Source organism: Mauremys mutica, chromosome 2 (assembly GCF_020497125.1).
Source record: "Mauremys mutica isolate MM-2020 ecotype Southern chromosome 2, ASM2049712v1, whole genome shotgun sequence".
NCBI classification, from domain to species: Eukaryota; Metazoa; Chordata; order Testudines; family Geoemydidae; genus Mauremys; species Mauremys mutica.
Window position 1 is genome coordinate 102,002,619 of NC_059073.1, and position 17,914 is coordinate 102,020,532.

The 17,914-nt window shown below is 46.2% G+C and overlaps 1 protein-coding gene across 5 annotated transcripts in view; it reads right to left on the bottom strand.

Annotated features, from left to right (window-relative positions):
• FBXO15 (F-box protein 15) overlaps positions 1-17,914 on the bottom strand; it is a 58,628-nt gene that overhangs the window by 3,058 nt on the left and 37,656 nt on the right. For all 5 annotated transcript variants that reach the window (XM_045004054.1, XM_045004056.1, XM_045004055.1 and 2 more), the window contains one exon: positions 3,116-3,240. In XM_045004054.1, the coding sequence (XP_044859989.1) occupies positions 3,116-3,240 (125 nt within the window). The remainder of the gene's footprint in view (positions 1-3,115; positions 3,241-17,914) is intronic.

Below are 17,914 nucleotides of genomic sequence, written 5' to 3' on the forward strand. Positions count from 1 at the left end.
TTCTTTAAATCAAACATCTATGTATAACATAATGCTGATGTCTTTTGAAATACATTGACTTTAGTATAGTCACTAAACCTGCAAATACGATATCCCATATCATAAAACGATCCAAAAGTTAATGAAATGTTAAGGTGGAGAAATAAAGCATTCAGAAGCCAGCAAATGCAGATCTGTGATGTAAACTCAATCTTAACTCTGTCCCTTATGCATATGCCTTAAAATATGGTCTCTCTTCATACATTATTTTATCATATAATATATAGTACAGAGTACACTAGATTATAGATGTTATAATACAGTACATATAATCTTCAGAATTAGCTTTCTTTGTAGATCTTGATGAGATATAAAATACAAGCCAAGTTGAAGAAAATCAGTTCCGTAAATTCAAGGGTCATAGATTTTAAGGGTAGTGTTATCTTCTTGTCTGACCTCTTGCATAACATAGGCCTGTTATGAAAGTTCAAATCTGAACAGCCTAGACTTTGATATCTGCCTGCCTGCCCCACCCTCCAAATATTACGGCTTCCATAATTACTACTTGAAGAGCAGAGATAATTTTTTCTAAATGGATGTCTCAGTTTCAAATGGAGATTCTTTTTATGTTTCAGCAAAAATGGCTGGACTGCTTTTGCACTGTGTGCATAACATCTCATTATTTTCCAATCAAAATTTATGCAAATCGACCCATTTGCTGGAGATAGAAATAAATTTAGCTTATATCTTAAATATCAATGAAATCATCAAAACGTGAAGGTTGAAGAAAATCACCCACAGCACCACTTTTTCCTGTAACATTGTACATATAAAAAACGTCAGTTGATATATTATTTGTAAAAAATAAATGTATGTGAAGATATAAAAATAAACCTTTTACATCATAGATACAATGAGGCAGAGTTCAGATGGTTTCACCCTTAGTTCTCTGTTTCTTTTGAGAGCTTGATTTCTCATCCTTTTTGCTGTTACATTAATAATTGTTTGCATGAAATACATTTTTAAAAAAAGAAAGGAAAACAGAGTGCCAGTTAGGTGTAAGTTCCATAGTTTTATGGTCTTTAGCTTGACACTTCCTGAACCCAGTACATTTTTAAACAAGACCTCCTAAAATCATCTTCCATCTAGACTTTTTGCCCTGATTCAGTAAATCACGTAAGCAGGTGCTTACATCCCATTGACCTTAAGCACATGAATAATTTCATGAAGTTAATGGGACTTATACACATGCTTAGAAATTCTACATAAACAGGCTATAAACTCTAGGCTGACAAACTCAAGAGCCAACACAAACTTTTTTAAAAAGCCTCAAAGAAGTTTAAAAGTAATCTACTGTGCATAGCATTTCTGACTTAAAATGATCATAGCTCTCGAACTTTCAGATATGGCTATTTCTAGATTCAGCTATTTTCAGTTTTCTAACCACAACATTTCTGACTGATTAATACAAATGGGAAATGTGTATTTTTCATATATGTAAAACTTTAAAAAAAAAAAATCAGCTGATCTTGCAGATACTAGAAAAAGAAATTTCACCTCTCGGTAGGGTTGCCAGGCATCCGGTTTTCGACCAGAATGCCCAGTCAAAAAGGGACCCTGGCAGCTCCGGACAGCACAGCTGACCTAGCTGTTAAAAGTCCAGTCGGCGGAGCAGCTGGGCTAAGGCAGACTCTCTGCCTGCCCTGGCTCCACGCAGCTCCCAAAAACGGAGGGCATGTCCCTCCGGCCCCTAGGTGGAAGAGAGGCCAGAGAAGCCCTCACCTCGAGCACTGGATCCGCAGCTCGCATTGGCTGGGAACCATGGCCAATGGGAGCTGTGGGGGCGGTGCCTGCGGGCACGGGCAGAGCCCTCTGGCTTCTCCGCCTAGGAGCCAGACATGCCAGCCATTTCCAGAAGCAGCAGTCCCCTCCTGCCCCCCAAACTCCTCATCCTTGGTCCCACCCCAGAGTCCACACCCCCAGCCTGCACCCCAGCCTCTGCCCCAGCCCTGAGCCCACTCCCACACTCCAAACCCATCATCCCCAGCCCCACCCCAGAGTCTGCACCCCCAGCCAGAGCACTCACCCCCTCTCATACCCCAACCCCCTGCTCCAGCCTGGAGCCCCCTCCCAAACCCTGAACCCCTCATTTCTGGCCCCACCCCAGAGCCCACACCCCAACCCCGTGCCCCAGCCCAGTGAAAGTGAGTGAGGGGTGGGGGAGAGCGAGCGACAGAGGGAGGGTGGCTCGAGTGAGTGGTGGTGGTGGTGGGAGGAGGGCCTCAGAGAAGGGGCATGGCCTTGGGTATGGGACAGGGAAGCGGGCGGGACAAGGGTGTTTGGATTTGTGCAATTAGAAAGTTGGCAACCCTACGTCTGGGCAAAGACCAAGCATAAGAAATTTCAGTCAGAAAGAAATTTGAGAATGTTATAAACAATTGAAGAGCGAGGACTCAATGGAAGTTATAATTCAATCTTAACTATAGTGGGTACTGCCAACAGCAGCTGTAGTAAATCACTAAAAATTAAGCTGAATTTTACACTCACTGTTGCCAAGGACAACTGATTAACACTGTAAAGCACAATGCAGTTAGTTTAACATGTAGGAACCAAATATTAACTCACTCATCATACAGTATTTCTTTCTGCTCAGCCTGCCTAACTGCAAAATCGCAACTCCTATTAATTGTATTGGTTTATGTCAAAATAATATTATCAAAATGTCAAATTCAAACAAACTCTTTAGTATATATTCATTTTAGGACTGTTTGAAAGACTGGTGCACAGATTACTTCAAATGTGTACTCATTTAAAGGTTTCCAATCTACAAAAGTTAAGTATGTTAAAAATGTATTTTTAAACACTGTTGCAGTACTGCAGTATATTACTTCATTCGTCTTATTAAAAATATGCATGTTTGTAGTTTTTGGACACCCTCTTTTAGGAATTTAGTACAACAGAGTCCTAGGCAGGCATTTCTCAAGAACAGCATTAGTTTCACAACCTCCATAACATCTGGATTTTATGAGATTTTTACAAGTTAAACTACTCAAAACAACTTTGTAACATATTTAGCATGCATATGTCACTTTTTTTTAAAATAAGTATTTCCAGAAACAAAACATTAGTGATTTACCTGTACATTGCCTTCAAACACATCAGTTCTCCAGAAGAAGCCAACTTTCCCAGCAAGAGGCAAATGTTGTGAATTATTTTTTAAACTTATAACTGTAAGCCTCAAGTATCCATTTCGAATGTATTCTGAAAAGATTAACAATACATGCATAGTTACAACACAACAAATCAAACTAGGTCAGCCACTCAGGGAATGTTCTTACCTCTACATTTCCTTTCTCTAAACCCTCTATTGGTCTCCTGCACATTAATAGGGTACTTTCCTCAAGAGCCAATAATTCTTCATGCCCAACCAGCTGAAAAATTCAAGCCAGCATGTCTCAAAGATGCAAAGGATTCGTTTATTTTCTGAGGTGACAAAAGATGGGGTGGAGTTGGGATTTTCATTTTATTCAAATACAGAAATCTGAGGCCAGCCAAGTAGAGTTAAAAAGAATGCAAATAAAGAGTCCCAAATTAAATGTTTCAATCCCTTCGAATACAACAAAAACATCAGGCTTAACATCAGAGAAGGAGAAGACAAGTGGTGCTTCATTATCACTCTTTTGTCCACTTTGTCTGATGCATGGTATCATGCTGCACCAATATCGATTCCAGGGTGCATTTATTTATATCAGCAAGTGGAAAACCTTGATTTAAATAAATTATTTATGCTTCTTGCTTGTCCTGTTTTTTCCCCAAAGAAAGACTCATTTTCATTGGTTAGTACAACCATTAAAACATATTGTTTTGATTACTTATAATTAAATATAGCCTTTATATTGGATCTGGTACATCTTTTTGCTAAGAGGGAAAGAATTCCTGTTTGTTTTTCCCCCAAATGGGAAGAGTTTCCTTTCTAATGGACATGGAATATTCAGTGGCGAATTCTGAGGCCTGATTATATTATGGTGTTTATCTTAATAATCCATAGATATCTTACAAGGACAAACTATCACTTCATGAGATAAGTGAACTTCTTCACAGGACACACACCATAAAACTAGGTCTCCTTGAAGAAGGATAAATCACCAGAAGCAAAAAGAAAGGAGGGAGTGTCATTGGAGCTCTTTACCATACTGATGAAGGAAAAGGAAACATCAGGTCTAGCCCTCCATAGATGATCTCAATTACTTACGAATACAGGGTTGGAGTCACTCGTGCTGGCACAAAATGTGGTGTAAATTATCCTCCCGGCATGAGCCTGGCTCAACTACACCAGGAGGGTAAGTGTTTATAGTACTGGCTATCTCCCTGAAGGTTGTTGCTAGTGAAGGGAAAGTGGGAACAGGTTTAAATTCCCCCAGTGTCTCCACAGAACACCACCTTTCACAAACACAGCAGGGAAGTGCTGAGGCAGTGCAGCCATCCTAGCCATATCATCTCTATAACCTAGCTAAACACTTTTTGGGGCTCCAATACCTACCTGCAAAATCCACACCCACACTTCTATACCCCCCCCCCCACACACACACAAAACAGAGGCAAGGATGGTCAAATGTTTTCTGGGCTGCAACCTCCCTGGTGGACTCTTCACCTGGCACCTAAAGTTAAGCCGACAGAAGCCCAGGAAACCAATGCCTGAATCTAACTCTCAGTATTTCCACCAACAGTTTAGCAAACTGTGGAATTATATATACAGTATGTTATCCAAATGCCAGAAGTGCAATAAAAATCTAACTATGGTTTGGGTGTAGTAGCGAAATTCATCCACAAAATAATGAAATGGCTAGCACATCTGTGTACCACTACTCTTTATTGGACAAAAAAAGAACTGCTTGACTTTGGCATAGGCCCTATGCTGAGGGTAGCAGAGATTTTGCATGAGCTCAGGTGGTAAGGGTCTGTTTTAGGAGCAAAATTATTTGATTTCTATCATAGGTGCTGGATTTAGGGGTGCTGAGGGTACTGCCGCACCCCCTGGCTTGAAGTAGTTTCCATTATATACAGGGTTTACAATTTGGTTCAATGGCTCTCAGCACCCCCACTATAAAAATTGTTCCAGCATTCCTGACTTCTATCCTCAATGTCACAGTGCAGTTCCTAATGGCTGTGGTGCACAGTATAGTGACACCTAAAGAATTCACAGATGGGAAAGGATTTGTTATAGTACCCAGGAGCTGGGAGTCCTGGTGCCACAAGTGAAGAACACGGACCACACAATCCTCACTCTGAAAGCTAGACCCATGCTGGAGAGGACCCTGAAGGATGCCATCCACTGCCAGTATGCAGAAAACCTGAAGCGGGAGCCAGACCAGGGCAAGGTGTTTGAGGTGACCTGCAAGTGGGACACCAGCAACCACTTCCTCCCGGGGGGCAGCTTCACCCGATTTGCTGACTGGAGGTTCATCCACAGGGGCTGGATCAACTGCATTCCGCTGAACGGAGCTGTCTGCCATGGGAATCGGGACAGGCGATGTAGGACGTGCGGCTATGCCAACAAGACACTACCCCACGTCCTGTGTAGCTGCAAGCCTCATTTCAGAGTCTGGCAGCTGCAACACAATGCCACCCAAGATCGCCTGGCCAGAGCCATCCCACCACCCATAGGGAAGGTTGCCGTGAACTCCACAATCCCCAGAATCGACAGCCAACTGCTATCGGACATCGTCATCACCAACAAGGACCGGAAGAAGATCATCATGCCCTTCGAGAACAGGACCCCAGCCTTCCACGATGCCCGAGTTCAAAAGGTGGAGAAATACACCCCTCTGGTTGAAACCTTGAGAGCTAGGGTTACCAGGTTCAGATCATCAGAGCCCTGGGCGCATGGGACCCCAGTAACGAGTGAGTGTTGCAGGAATGTGGAATCATTCAGTGTTACTCTCAGCTGATACGGCAACTCCTGGTGTCGGATGCCATCAGGTGGTCGAAGGACATCTACATAAAACACATCACTGGACTTCGGCAATACCAGGAGGGATGAGCTGGAGTGCCAGTGACAAGTGCAGTCAGGAAAGTAATTTAAATACTTTCTTCATGGATGCAAATGGACAACCTATCCTAAATGTTCAATTACTGAGGGACAATCTTCACTCAGTGATATATTTTGCTTTCCACAACTAAATCTTTGTACAACTTTTCATGAGTGATGTACCTGAATACTTGGATGCTAATATCTAAACTGTATTCTTAAATTTATTCACCTAAATTTGGGTTACTGTTGATTATGTACTATGTGTATCATATGACTTTTAAAAACAAACTTTGTATTTGTGGATAATCTAAGCACTATACCCAGATGTACAGACACTTTTCTCAACCTATGTATTATATAATTTTTTAACATTAGCTTTAATAAAATTGTTACATTTGTTTTTAAACAGTGCTGTTCTCTCCCTCCACTCATATCCCAACAAAGTTGAAAACAAACTGATTTAATGTACTGCATGACTGTCTGGCAAGCTACCAAAATTCGTATTGGCTCACATCTAAAACTTTATGCCAACAAAATCCTCAGTGAGAAGCATATGGTATGCAGAAATAGAGCAGTGAGAGACAGAGAGGGGAAGTTCTCTCCCCCCATTTACAAATGCTTGTAAAGTGCTTTGCGAGCCTTAATTGAAAACAGTTTAAATTAAAGAGACAAAGTATTATTACATACAATTTTTAACAAACTATACTCTAGTTCTGCTATAGAACAAAATAAAATACCAATTCCTTATGTACAATGGCCAAAATTTTTAAACGTTGATGTTTAAAGCTACATGCAATAATACAAAATTAAACTGCTTACCTTTAGGCACCATTTGAAAATTTTGATCTATAATGTCAAGTATCAGAGGGGTAGCCGTGTTAGTCTGGATCTGTAAAAGCAGCAAAGAGTCTTGTGGCACCTTATAGACTAACAGACGTTTTGGAGCATGAGCTTTCGTGGGTGAATACCCACTTCGTTGGATGCATGTAGTGGAAATCTCCAGGGGCAGGTATATATAAGCAAGCAAGAAGCAGGCTAGAGATAACGAGGTTAGTTCAATCAGGGAGGATGAGGCCCTCTTCTAGCAGCTGAGGTGTGAAAACCAAGGGAGGAGAAACTGGTTTTGTAGTTGGCAAGCCATTCACAGTCTTTGTTTAATCCTGAGCTGATGGTGTCAAATTTGCAGATGAACTGAAGCTCAGCAGTTTCTCTTTGAAGTCTGGTCCTGAAGTTTTTTTGCTGCAAGATGGCCACATTAAGATCTGCTATGGTGTGGCCAGGGAGGTTGAAGTGTTCTCCTACAGGTTTTTGTATATTGCCATTCCTAATATCTGATTTGTGTCCATTTATTCTTTTCCGTAGAGACTGTCCAGTTTGGCCGATGTACATAGCAGAGGGGCATTGCTGGCACATGATGGTGTATATTACATTGGTGGATGTGCAGGTGAATGAACCTGTGATGGTGTGGCTGATCTGGTTAGGTCCTGTGATGGTGTCGCTGGTGTAGATATGTGGGCAGAGTTGGCATCAGGGTTTGTTGCATGGATTGGTTCCTGAGTTAGAGTTACTATGGTGCAGTGTGCAGTTACTGGTGAGAATATGCTTCAGGTTGGCAGGTTGTCTGTGGGCGAGGACTGGCCTGCCACCCAAGGCCTTTGAAAGTGTGGGATCATTGTCCAGGATGGGTTGTAGATCCCTGATGATGCGTTGGAGGGTTTTTAGCTGGGGACTGTATGTGATGGCCAGTGGAGTCATGCATCCGACGAAGTGGGTATTCACCCACGAAAGCTCATGCTGCAAAATGTCTGTTAGTCTATAAGGTGCCACAGGATTCTTTGCTGCTTTTACAGATCCAGACTAACACGGCTACCCCTCTGATACTTGATCTATAACGTGACACTGCATAGAATCTGGGGGACACTTGAGAATATTATGAATATGAATACTGTAAAATTGTAATGAGTTATGCCAGATATGCCATGTGAGGTATTTGCAAAAAATGTTATAATTTGCCAGATATGATAATCTCATTTATGTGTTTGTATCACCTTTGTATTATGGGTTACAGATATGTATGTATATCTGTATTTCAAACTTGTGTTATGCTTCTGGGTGACACTCCCAGATGGTTTGGCATCAGCACTGCCTAGCCTGCTTGATGGCCCATTAAGGAACATCAGCTATACAACTGACTCATTGAGAGAAGGCAGATACACCTCATGACTCAACAAGGCATGCAGGGCATGCCTATGGACAGAACTCTAAGGATTTCAAGCCATGTGTGGGCGGCTTGTATTTGAAACAAAAGGAAGCACGGGCCGCATGGCAAAAGACTACAAAAGGCAGCTGCATCTTCTCCATTTTGTCTTCAATCCTGTTTCTTACCTCTAGAGGAACCTTTGCTACAAACTGAAGCTCTGAACAAAGGACTGAATGACTCATCCAAGCTGTGGATGTATTCCAGAGAGACTTTCAAGCCAGCAAACTCACCAATACTCCTAGGAACCTGAAGTCTTTGTATGTATGTGATGTTTTACCATTTAACATCTCTCTTCTTGTTCTTTCTTTTTTCTTTATAATAAACCTTTAGTGTTAGACGCTAAAGGATTGGCTGGCAGCATGGTATTTTGGGTAAGGTCCAAACCTATACTGACCTGGTGATGTGGCTGACCCTTTGGGGTCAGAAGAACATTTGGTATATATGAGCAGAGTTTTTTAAACAACTTCTCACAATACTGGACCTAGGTGCTGATTGGGAGCCAGAGAACTGGAATGCAATAAGGGGGGATATGTGATTTCTTTTTTTTGCTTCTTGATAACCAGTGTGGGGGATAAGAAGCACAGTTTGCCACTGGTTGGGGAGTTTAACTTCAGTGTTACCCACCAGTCCCGGGAGTATCTGCTCTCCCTTTTGCAGCCTGCCCTGACATTTCTATGATGTGTTATACTATGAAAAAGTTTTCATTTATGGTTAACAATTTTGCTGCTTTTTAAAAACATCATACATTAAACCAGGGTGAAGGTAACTTATTTTACTTCGTTTCTCAAGATCTGAAAGGCTAATGGATATTTGAAGAGGTCAAATTCCAAACCTAGGTAATATAAATCCAATACAACAGAGTTTAGATCAGGATAAATACCTACTGTTAGCACAGAGAGAACATTAAGAGTTTCCATTTTGCAAATGGAATTTTAAAAGACAAAATTGGTTAATAAGTATTTTCCTCAAAGGAATGATATTCACTTATCCACAAGTCAGACTCTATAATGGAATGACTATTTCTACTCTCATAACCCACTCTGGATCAATCACATTTTAATGGAAATAAAATAAAGCAACTGATGGAATCATGCCATCAATAAAAAACGAACATTCAGGATACCACAGTTATTACAGGATATTAATAAAAGGAATCCCCACATCCTTGATGGACCACTTAGGGAAGCTATTCTGTATGTAATACATTTCCTCTTAGAACTACTTCTGTACTCTCTAAGATAGAACTGATAAAAGGAGATCTCATGCTTTAAACACTCCTTAAGTGTGCATGAACACATGAGAAAAATTAAGCTTTACACTATCCTGGAGGCTATAAATGCATCTTTGCACTGGAATACTGCATAAGGAATACTTCACCCATCACCTGGAACAGTGAGGTTCAGCCAACAATTGAAGAAAAAATTAAACCAAATACCTTATCATGGTATTCGGTTACTGCATGTCTTTTTGCATATCAAAAAGACGGTTACTCACCTTTGTAACTGTTGTTCTTCAAGATGTGTTGCTCATATCCATTCCAATTAGGTGTGCGCGCGCCGCATGCATGTTCGTCGGAAGATTTTTACCCTAGCAACACTCGGTGGGTCGGCCGGGTCGCCCCCTGGAGTGGCGCCGCTATGGCGGTGAATATATAACCCTGCCGACCCAACAGCCCTTCAGTTCCTTCTTGCCGGCTACTCCAACAGAGGGGAAGGAGGGCGGGTTTGGAATGGATATGAGCAACACATCTCGAAGAACAACAGTTACAAAGGTGAGTAATCGTCTTTCCTTCTTCGAGTGCTTGCTCATATCGATTCCAATTAGGTGACTCCCAAGCCTTACCTAGGCGGTGGGGTCGGAGTGAGATGTCGCAGAATGTAGAACTGCTGAGCCAAATGCTGCGTCATCTCTGGACTGTTGTACCAATGCGTAACGTGACGCAAAGGTGTGGACCGAGGACCAGGTAGCTGCACGACATATCTCCTGGATGGGTACATGAGCCAGGAAGGCGGCAGATGAAGCCTGAGCCCTAGTAGAATGTGCGCTGAGGTGGCTCATCGGAACATGAGCCAAGTCATAGCAGGTGCGGATGCACGACGTCACCCAAGATGAAATCCTCTGGGAGGAGACAGGTAGGCCCTTCATTCGATCTGCCACCGCGACGAAGAGTTGGGTTGTTTTACGAAAGGGCTTTGTTCGCTCAATATAAAATGCGAGAGCACTACGGACGTCTAGGGAATGCAGTTGCTGCTCTCGGCGTGATGAGTGTGGTTTTGTGAAGAAGACCGGAAGGAAGATATCTTGATTGATATGGAAGGCTGACACCACTTTAAGGAGGAAGGCCGGATGTGGTCGCAGCTGTACCTTGTCCTTGTGAAACATTGTATACGGGGGGGTCCACCGTGAGAGCCCGAAGTTTGGAGACTCGTCTTGCCGATGTAATGGCTACGAGGAATGCTGTCTTCCAGGACAGGTACAGCAGCGAGCAGGTTGCTAGTGGCTCGAAGGGAGCAGCCATAAGTTTGGCTAGAACTAGATTGAGGTCCCAGGTTGGGGCGGGGCGGCGTACCTGAGGGTATAAACGTTCCAAGCCCTTGAGGAACCTCGAAACCATGGGGTGAGAGAAGACCGAGCGGCCGCTCTCCCCTGGGTGGAAGGCAGAGATGGCCGCCAAGTGCACCTTTATTGATGAGATCGCTAGGCCGTGTTGTTTTAGGGACCAGAGGTAGTCCAAGATGGTAGGAACTGGTGCCTCGGTGGGAACAGCGTTACGCTGATCGCACCAGCAGGAGAAACGCTTCCACTTGGCCAGATACATTAACCTAGTGGAAGGTTTCCTACTACCCAGGAGTACTTGTTGTACCGAGGCAGAGCAGCGTAACTCAGACTGGCTTAATCATGCAGCAACCATGCTGTAAAGTGAAGAGACTGCAGGTCTGGGTGGTGAAGTCTGCCGTGGTCCTGAGTTATGAGATCCGGCCAAAGAGGTAGGGGGATTGGGTTGGTCAGCGAGAGGTTGAGCAACATAGTGTACCGCTGTTGCCTCGGCCATGCTGGAGCAATCATGATCAGGTGGGCTCTGTCTCTGCGGAGCTTGAGCAGGACCCTGTGAACCAGCGGGAACGGTGGAAAGGCATAAAGTAGATGGCTCGTCCACGGTATCAGGAATGCGTCTGAGAGGGAGCCCGGGGAGTGACCCTGGAAGGAGCAGAACACATGGCATTTCCTGTTCTCGCGGGAGGCAAAGAGGTCTATGCGGCGAGAACCCCACTTCCGGAAAACAGAATGGATAACGTCCAGACGAATTGACCACTCGTGAGACAGGAAGGATCTGCTGAGGTGATCCGCCAGAGTGTTCTGAACCCCTGGGAGAAAAGACGCTACCAGATCGATCAAGTGGGCTATGCAAAAGTCCCAGAGTTGGATGGCTTCCTGACAAAGAGGGGAGGAACGTGCGCCGCCCTGCTTGTTTATGTAAAACATGGCCGTTGTGTTGTCTGTGAACACTGAGACACAGGAGCCTTGTATATGCTTTTGAAATGCCTGGCACGCGAGGCGGACTGCCCTCACCTCCCGCACATTGATGTGCAAGGTCAGTTCTTGAGCTGACCAAAGGCCTTGAGTGCGGAGATCCTTGAGGTGGGCTCCCCAACCCAGAGATGATGCGTCCATGGTCAGGGCCACTGAAGGTTGAGGCGGGTGGAAAGGCATCCCTGCGCAGACCAGGGTGGGCGACAGCCACCAGGTCAGGGAGTCTATGATGCTCGGGGGGATCGTGAGGATCATGTCTATGCTGTCTCTGCCCAGGTGGTATACCGAGTTGAGCCAAGTTTGAAGGGGACGGAGGCGTAGTCTGGCGTGTTAGGTCACGAACGTGCAGGCCGCCATGTGACCTAGGAGGCCGAGACAAGTGCGAGCCGAAGTTGTCGGGAAGTTTTGCAGGCTTTGAATGATTGATACCATTGCCTGAAACCGGGGCTGTGGTAAGCAGGCTCTGGCTAGAGTGGAGTCCAGGATGGCCCCAATGAAGTCTATTCTCTGAGTGGGAACCAGAGTGGATTTTTCAATATTGATCATCAGGCCTAGTCGCCTGACTAGGTCCTTGACGATGCCCACATGACTGGTGACTTGTGTCTCGGAGGTCCCTCGAATGAGCCAATCGTCGAGATACGGGAAGATGTGTACTCGACGACGGAGGGAGGCGGCGACTACAGCCATGCATTTTGTGAATACTCGTGGGGCCGCAGAAAGGCCAAATGGAAGGACCGTAAATTGAAAATGTTGATGGTTGACCACAAAACGGAGGTACCGTCTGTGTGGTGGGTAAACAGCGATGTGAAAATACGCATCCTTCATATCGAGGGCGGCATACCAGTCTCCAGGATCCAAGGATGGGATGATGGTCCCCAGGGATACCATGCGGAACTTCAACTTTATCATGAATTTGTTGAGTCCTCGCAGGTCTAGGATAGGTCTCAGACCTCCCTTTGCTTTGGGGATTAGAAAATAGCGGGAATAAAACCCCTTGCCCCTCGAGTCTTTTGGTACCTCCTCTATAGCTCCCATGGTTAGGAGCGTCCGTACCTCTTGCAAGAGGAATTGCTCATGAGAGGGGTCCCTGAAGAGGGACAAGGATGGGGGATGGGGGTGAAATAAATTGGAGGTGGTATCCCAATTCTACCGTGCGTAGGACCCAATGATCTGATGTTAGTTGGGCCCACGCAGGGAGGAAATGGGAGAGGCAGTTGTAAAAAGGCGGAAAAGGATCCTGGGAAAGAACTGGTATGCCGTCCTCGGGCGTCCCTTCAAAAGTTCGGTTTGGGTCCCGCAGGTGGTTTGGAGGGGCCCTGATTTTGACCCCCTTGGGGCCCAGACTGCCTTCTGGGATTCCCCCGGCCACGTCTTCTGCTGAAGTCCTGTCGCGGTCTAGGCGGGGGGTAAGCGCGGTGAGGCTGAGGACGGAAGGACCTGCATTGAGTCACCGGGATGTGCATTCCCAGCGAGCGCATGATCACCCTGTTGTCCTTTAGGCTTTGCAGCCTAGGGTCAGTCTTTTCAGAAAATAGGCGTTGGCCCTCAAAGGGCAAGTCTTGAATAGTCTGCTGTAACTCAGGTGGGAGGCCTGACACCTGAAGCCATGTTATTCTCCTCTTGGCCACTCCTGAGGCCAGAGTTCTGGCTGCCGAGTCGGCCGCGTCCAGTGAGGCTTGGAGAGACGTTCTTGCCACCTTCTTTCCTTCCTCCAAGAGGGCGGCAAACTCCTGGCGGGAGTCTTGGGGAAGTAGCTCCGTGAATTTGCCCACCGCCTCCAGGTGTTGTAGTTGTATCGGCTAAGTAGGGCTTGCTGGTTTGCCACCCTGAGTTGGAGGCCTCAAGCAGAGTATACTTTGCGGCCCAATAAGTCCATGTGCCTAGCCTCCTTGGATTTTGGCACAGGAGCTTGCTGGCCATGGTGCTCCCTTTCGTTAACCGATTGCACGACCAGGGAGCAGGGAGGATGGTGCACGTACAGATACTCGTACCCCTTAGAGGGTACCATGTACTTCCGCTCAACTCCTCTGGCCGTGAGCGGAATAGAGGCTGGAGATTGCCAGATGGTATCGGCGTTTGCCTGAATAGTACGAATAAAGGGCAAGGCCACTCTTGTGGGGGTGTCAGCTGATAAAATATCCACCACAGGGTCTTCTATCTCCGGGACCTCCTCCACCTGAAGATTCATATTCTGGGCCACCCGCCTCAGAAGGTCCTGATGGGCCCTCAGGTCAATTGGGGGAGGGCCGGAGGAGGATGTCCCTGCAACCGCTTCATCTGGAGAGGAGGAAGAGGAGAGGCCAGGGACAAGAGAGTCCTGCATGGGCTCTTGTTGTTGGGCGGTGTCAGGTTCAGGTGGGACCTGAGAGTCTGTCGGTGGAACAGAAGCTTCATCCATACCCACAGGAGGGGGGTGGCTTACAGTCGCCTCTGGCACCCGATGTTCAGATGGCACAGAGCAGATGCCTCTGGGGGCGCACCTTGGGCTTGGTGATATGCCCAAGGTGTCCAGAATGACCACTGATGGGGCCCTTGTTCTTGACCTTGGGTCTCCTGGAAGGCTCAGCTGGGCACATCTGAGTCACGGTCCTGTGCATAGGAAGCACTGTCTGCGTGAGATGACACTGATGTGTGTCTAGACGGCCAAGGAGGAGCTGAGAAACCCCGAGAAGGGGCCACGTCTCTAGACGATCTCTCTCGGGACAGCACCGGAGAGTGGTACCGGGCGCCATAACGGTACCGTGAACGAGACCGGGACCTGCGACCGTATCGGTGCCGGGAGGTCGACCGGCATCTCGAGGCTCGTCGCCTGGAGCGGCTGCGAGAGGCGCGGTGCCGGGAACGGTGCCGGGTGCTGGATCGGTACCGGGACTGCTGGGCCGGCGAACGGGACGCTGAGCGGTGCCATGAGTGCAACCGGTACCACGATGGAGAGCGGTGCCGGGACTGCGAACGGCGTTGGGACAGGGATCGGCGATGGGACCGAGAACGCCGGTGGGATTGAGATCTTGATCAGTGCCTCTCAGCGGTGCCGACAGAGGGTGGCCTCAGCAGGGCAGGCTTGCCAATGGATTGAATGACCCACACCGGCAGTGCCGGGGGTTGAGGCAGTGCAGACTCCGTCAGTGCAATTAAATCCCTTGCCGTGGAAAAGGTTTCTGGTGTGGACGGATAGTGAGCTCGACCACAGCGTGCGCCGGGGAGCTTTCAGGCACCGGACTCGACGGTCCTTGCGGGACCGGAATCGACAGTGCCGAAGCTGGTGGTGCCGCGGCAGGTGTCAGTGCCAGGTGGTCCGACTTAGGTGGGTGCTCCGACTGTGGTGCAGGTGGCACCGAAGCAGCGGGAGTCTTATGATGCTTCTTGACCCGCAGTGACAGGAAACGCTGCCGAGCCGACATCGGTGCCGGTGACGGTCGGTGCCGAGGGGCCTTAGCGGTACCGGGGCGATCCGGAGCCGAAAGAGCGCATCTCCCTGATGTAAATTGTTCAGTGCTCGGTGCCGAGGGCATTGGACTAAGAGCTGCCTCCATCAGGAGCTGTTTGAGGCGAAAGTCCCGTTCTTTCTTTGTCCTCGGCTTAAAGGCCTTACAGATCCAGCACTTATCTGAGAGATGGGATTCCCCAAGGCACTTAAGGCAGGAGTCGTGGGGATCTCCCCTTGGCATCGGCTTATGGCAGGCCGAGCACGGTTTGAAGCCCGGAGACCTGGGCATGAGCCCCGGTACCGGGTGGGGGGAAGGGGCTAATCCCCGATCCCCTCGCAAACTATATACACTAACTATATTATAGAAATGACTAAAACTAACTACAACTAATGAGATTATAACTATATACACAACTATTAGTAAGGAACTACGAGTAGGCTAGGGAAGTGGAGATCAGCTAAGCCGCGCTCCACTGTTCCAACGACCGACACGGGTGGTAAGAAGGAACTGAAGGGCCGTTGGGTCGGCAGGGGTATATATTCACCGCCATAGTGGCGCCACTCCAGGGGGCGACCCAGCCAACCCACCGAGTGTTGCTATGGTAAAAATCTTCTGACGAACGTGCACGCAGCACGCGCACACCTAATTGGAATCGATATGAGCAAGCACTCGAAGAACAACTTTTACCCTCGCCTCCTGGAGGAAGTTCTGGCTACAGACACTGCACTTTAATTCCAAGGAATCGGCAGCTCTTTTTAATTTACAGGACTTTGTAGAGCTCTGAACATTTCTCTGACCTTTTCACTAACACCAGTTGAATCATTTGATGCAAATAAAAGCCACTGAGAATTTATGCTTTTAAAAAATGAACTCATCATTCATGAATAAATCAATTCATTAATCATCCAAATCTACCTTGTAGACTTCTTCCTTCATTATGGAGACCCCAAGACACACAAACAGATTTATAGAACTGTTAGCATTTTAGATGTGTATAGCCAGGCTAGAAAATCCCTGTACTGATGCTGCTGTCATTGTCCACAAAAGGCACACCTCCAAATCGAGACATATTCCCATTCCCAATGCATCAAAATTCTGTCTCTCCCCTCAAAATGGATTCCAAATTTAAACAATTACACAACCTCCTCCCTACCCTTTTCAGGGCTACTTCCCCATCTCCTCCCAGATGTGCAGAAAACCCTTGGGCCACCCCGCTTATTGCATCCTCATCCCTCCTGTAGTTCACAGAATTCATGATCTGCTCCTCATTCCCCTCTGATGAGGAATACAGCAGCTCCCCCCTCACTTTGTTGCCCACCCCACCTCCACTCCTCAAAATAATCAATGATACTTCTGCTGCTTTGTCCAGTATCTCCCTCCTCCTCCCAACAGAAGGAAATAATGGCTACTCAACCCCACCCACACATGCGCAAGCAATATTTCCATTTGCTCTAGGTGAAGAATGAGTGGGTTTTTCAAGCCTCAAAATATGGGCAGACTGGAAAAATTCTTACTGCCCAGAAGCTCAGGACAAGCAGAAGTACTATGTAGACAAGTGTAAGGTTTTTTTGCCTTCCAGATAAGGAAAACAGGAGGTGCAGCAGCCATAGCAGCTGACTGAAGGACATCTGCACAACATCTGGGCAAGGCAGTTGAGGGGTTGAATGAATCAAAGAGCACTGGTAGGGAGCAGAATGAGGAGAGGCAATAGAGCTGAACTGCCAATCAAAGGGATGGATATGGTTGATGTCACCCATACAAGTACCTCTTTAGAAGAAAAGGGGTTCAGTGCCAAGTGCACGGCTCAGCATATCTGAAGTTGAAAGTCTGAATGTGACCTCTGCTAGTGCAATGACTGGGGAAGCAAGAGAATGGGCTGGGGCTTTTCAGCTACAGATGGGTTATTCAAAGGGAACTGTTTTGCTATATACATAAATGTTGCACTAATTAGTCAACCAAGCCAGAGTAGCCTTTGTTGTAAAATGAACCATCATTTGATTACTTGCTGCTGCAAAACACAACTAGATGTGATTTTAGCACAGAGCTGCTCTCTTTAATGCTTTATTTCATCTTTGCAAGATTAGCTATTGCTGCCAGAGTCAGCTTAATTTGCAAACCAATCCCCAAGTGTGTTTCAAATAGCTGGTGTACAAATTATTTACAACGAACTTGGTTAATTTAAAAATATATACCTGAAAAGAGTCTAGAACATATGGAACAACCGTTAGGATTCTTGCGTTAGAAAAACAAACATAAAACCAAACACATATCAACCTGAATCAACAGAGAGCAGCACTAAAGAGTCCTGGGCCAAATAAGCAAAAAACATATGGCACAGGAGAGTATGTTAAAGGAACATGTGAAATCCACAAGTAAACACTATCCAGAATTCAAAGAAAGCTAGATATCCATGGAAACAAAAATGTAGATTATTTTATCCTCCAATAAAACAATCCATCAAGTTATAGTACACAGCCAGCTGCCTGAATAAGGATTATTGTCCATCAAAATAAAGCTTTTGTTTGTTGTTGTTCTCAGTTCCAATGGCATTCTTGGGGGTTACCAAATACACGTGCTGAATTAAGATTTCATAACTTTTGACCAACTCTGCTCTAAGAGCTGCACAAACTCTAAGTCGGAAGCCAATAGTGCACTCTACTGTCTTCACCAAAAAAAAAAAAAGTG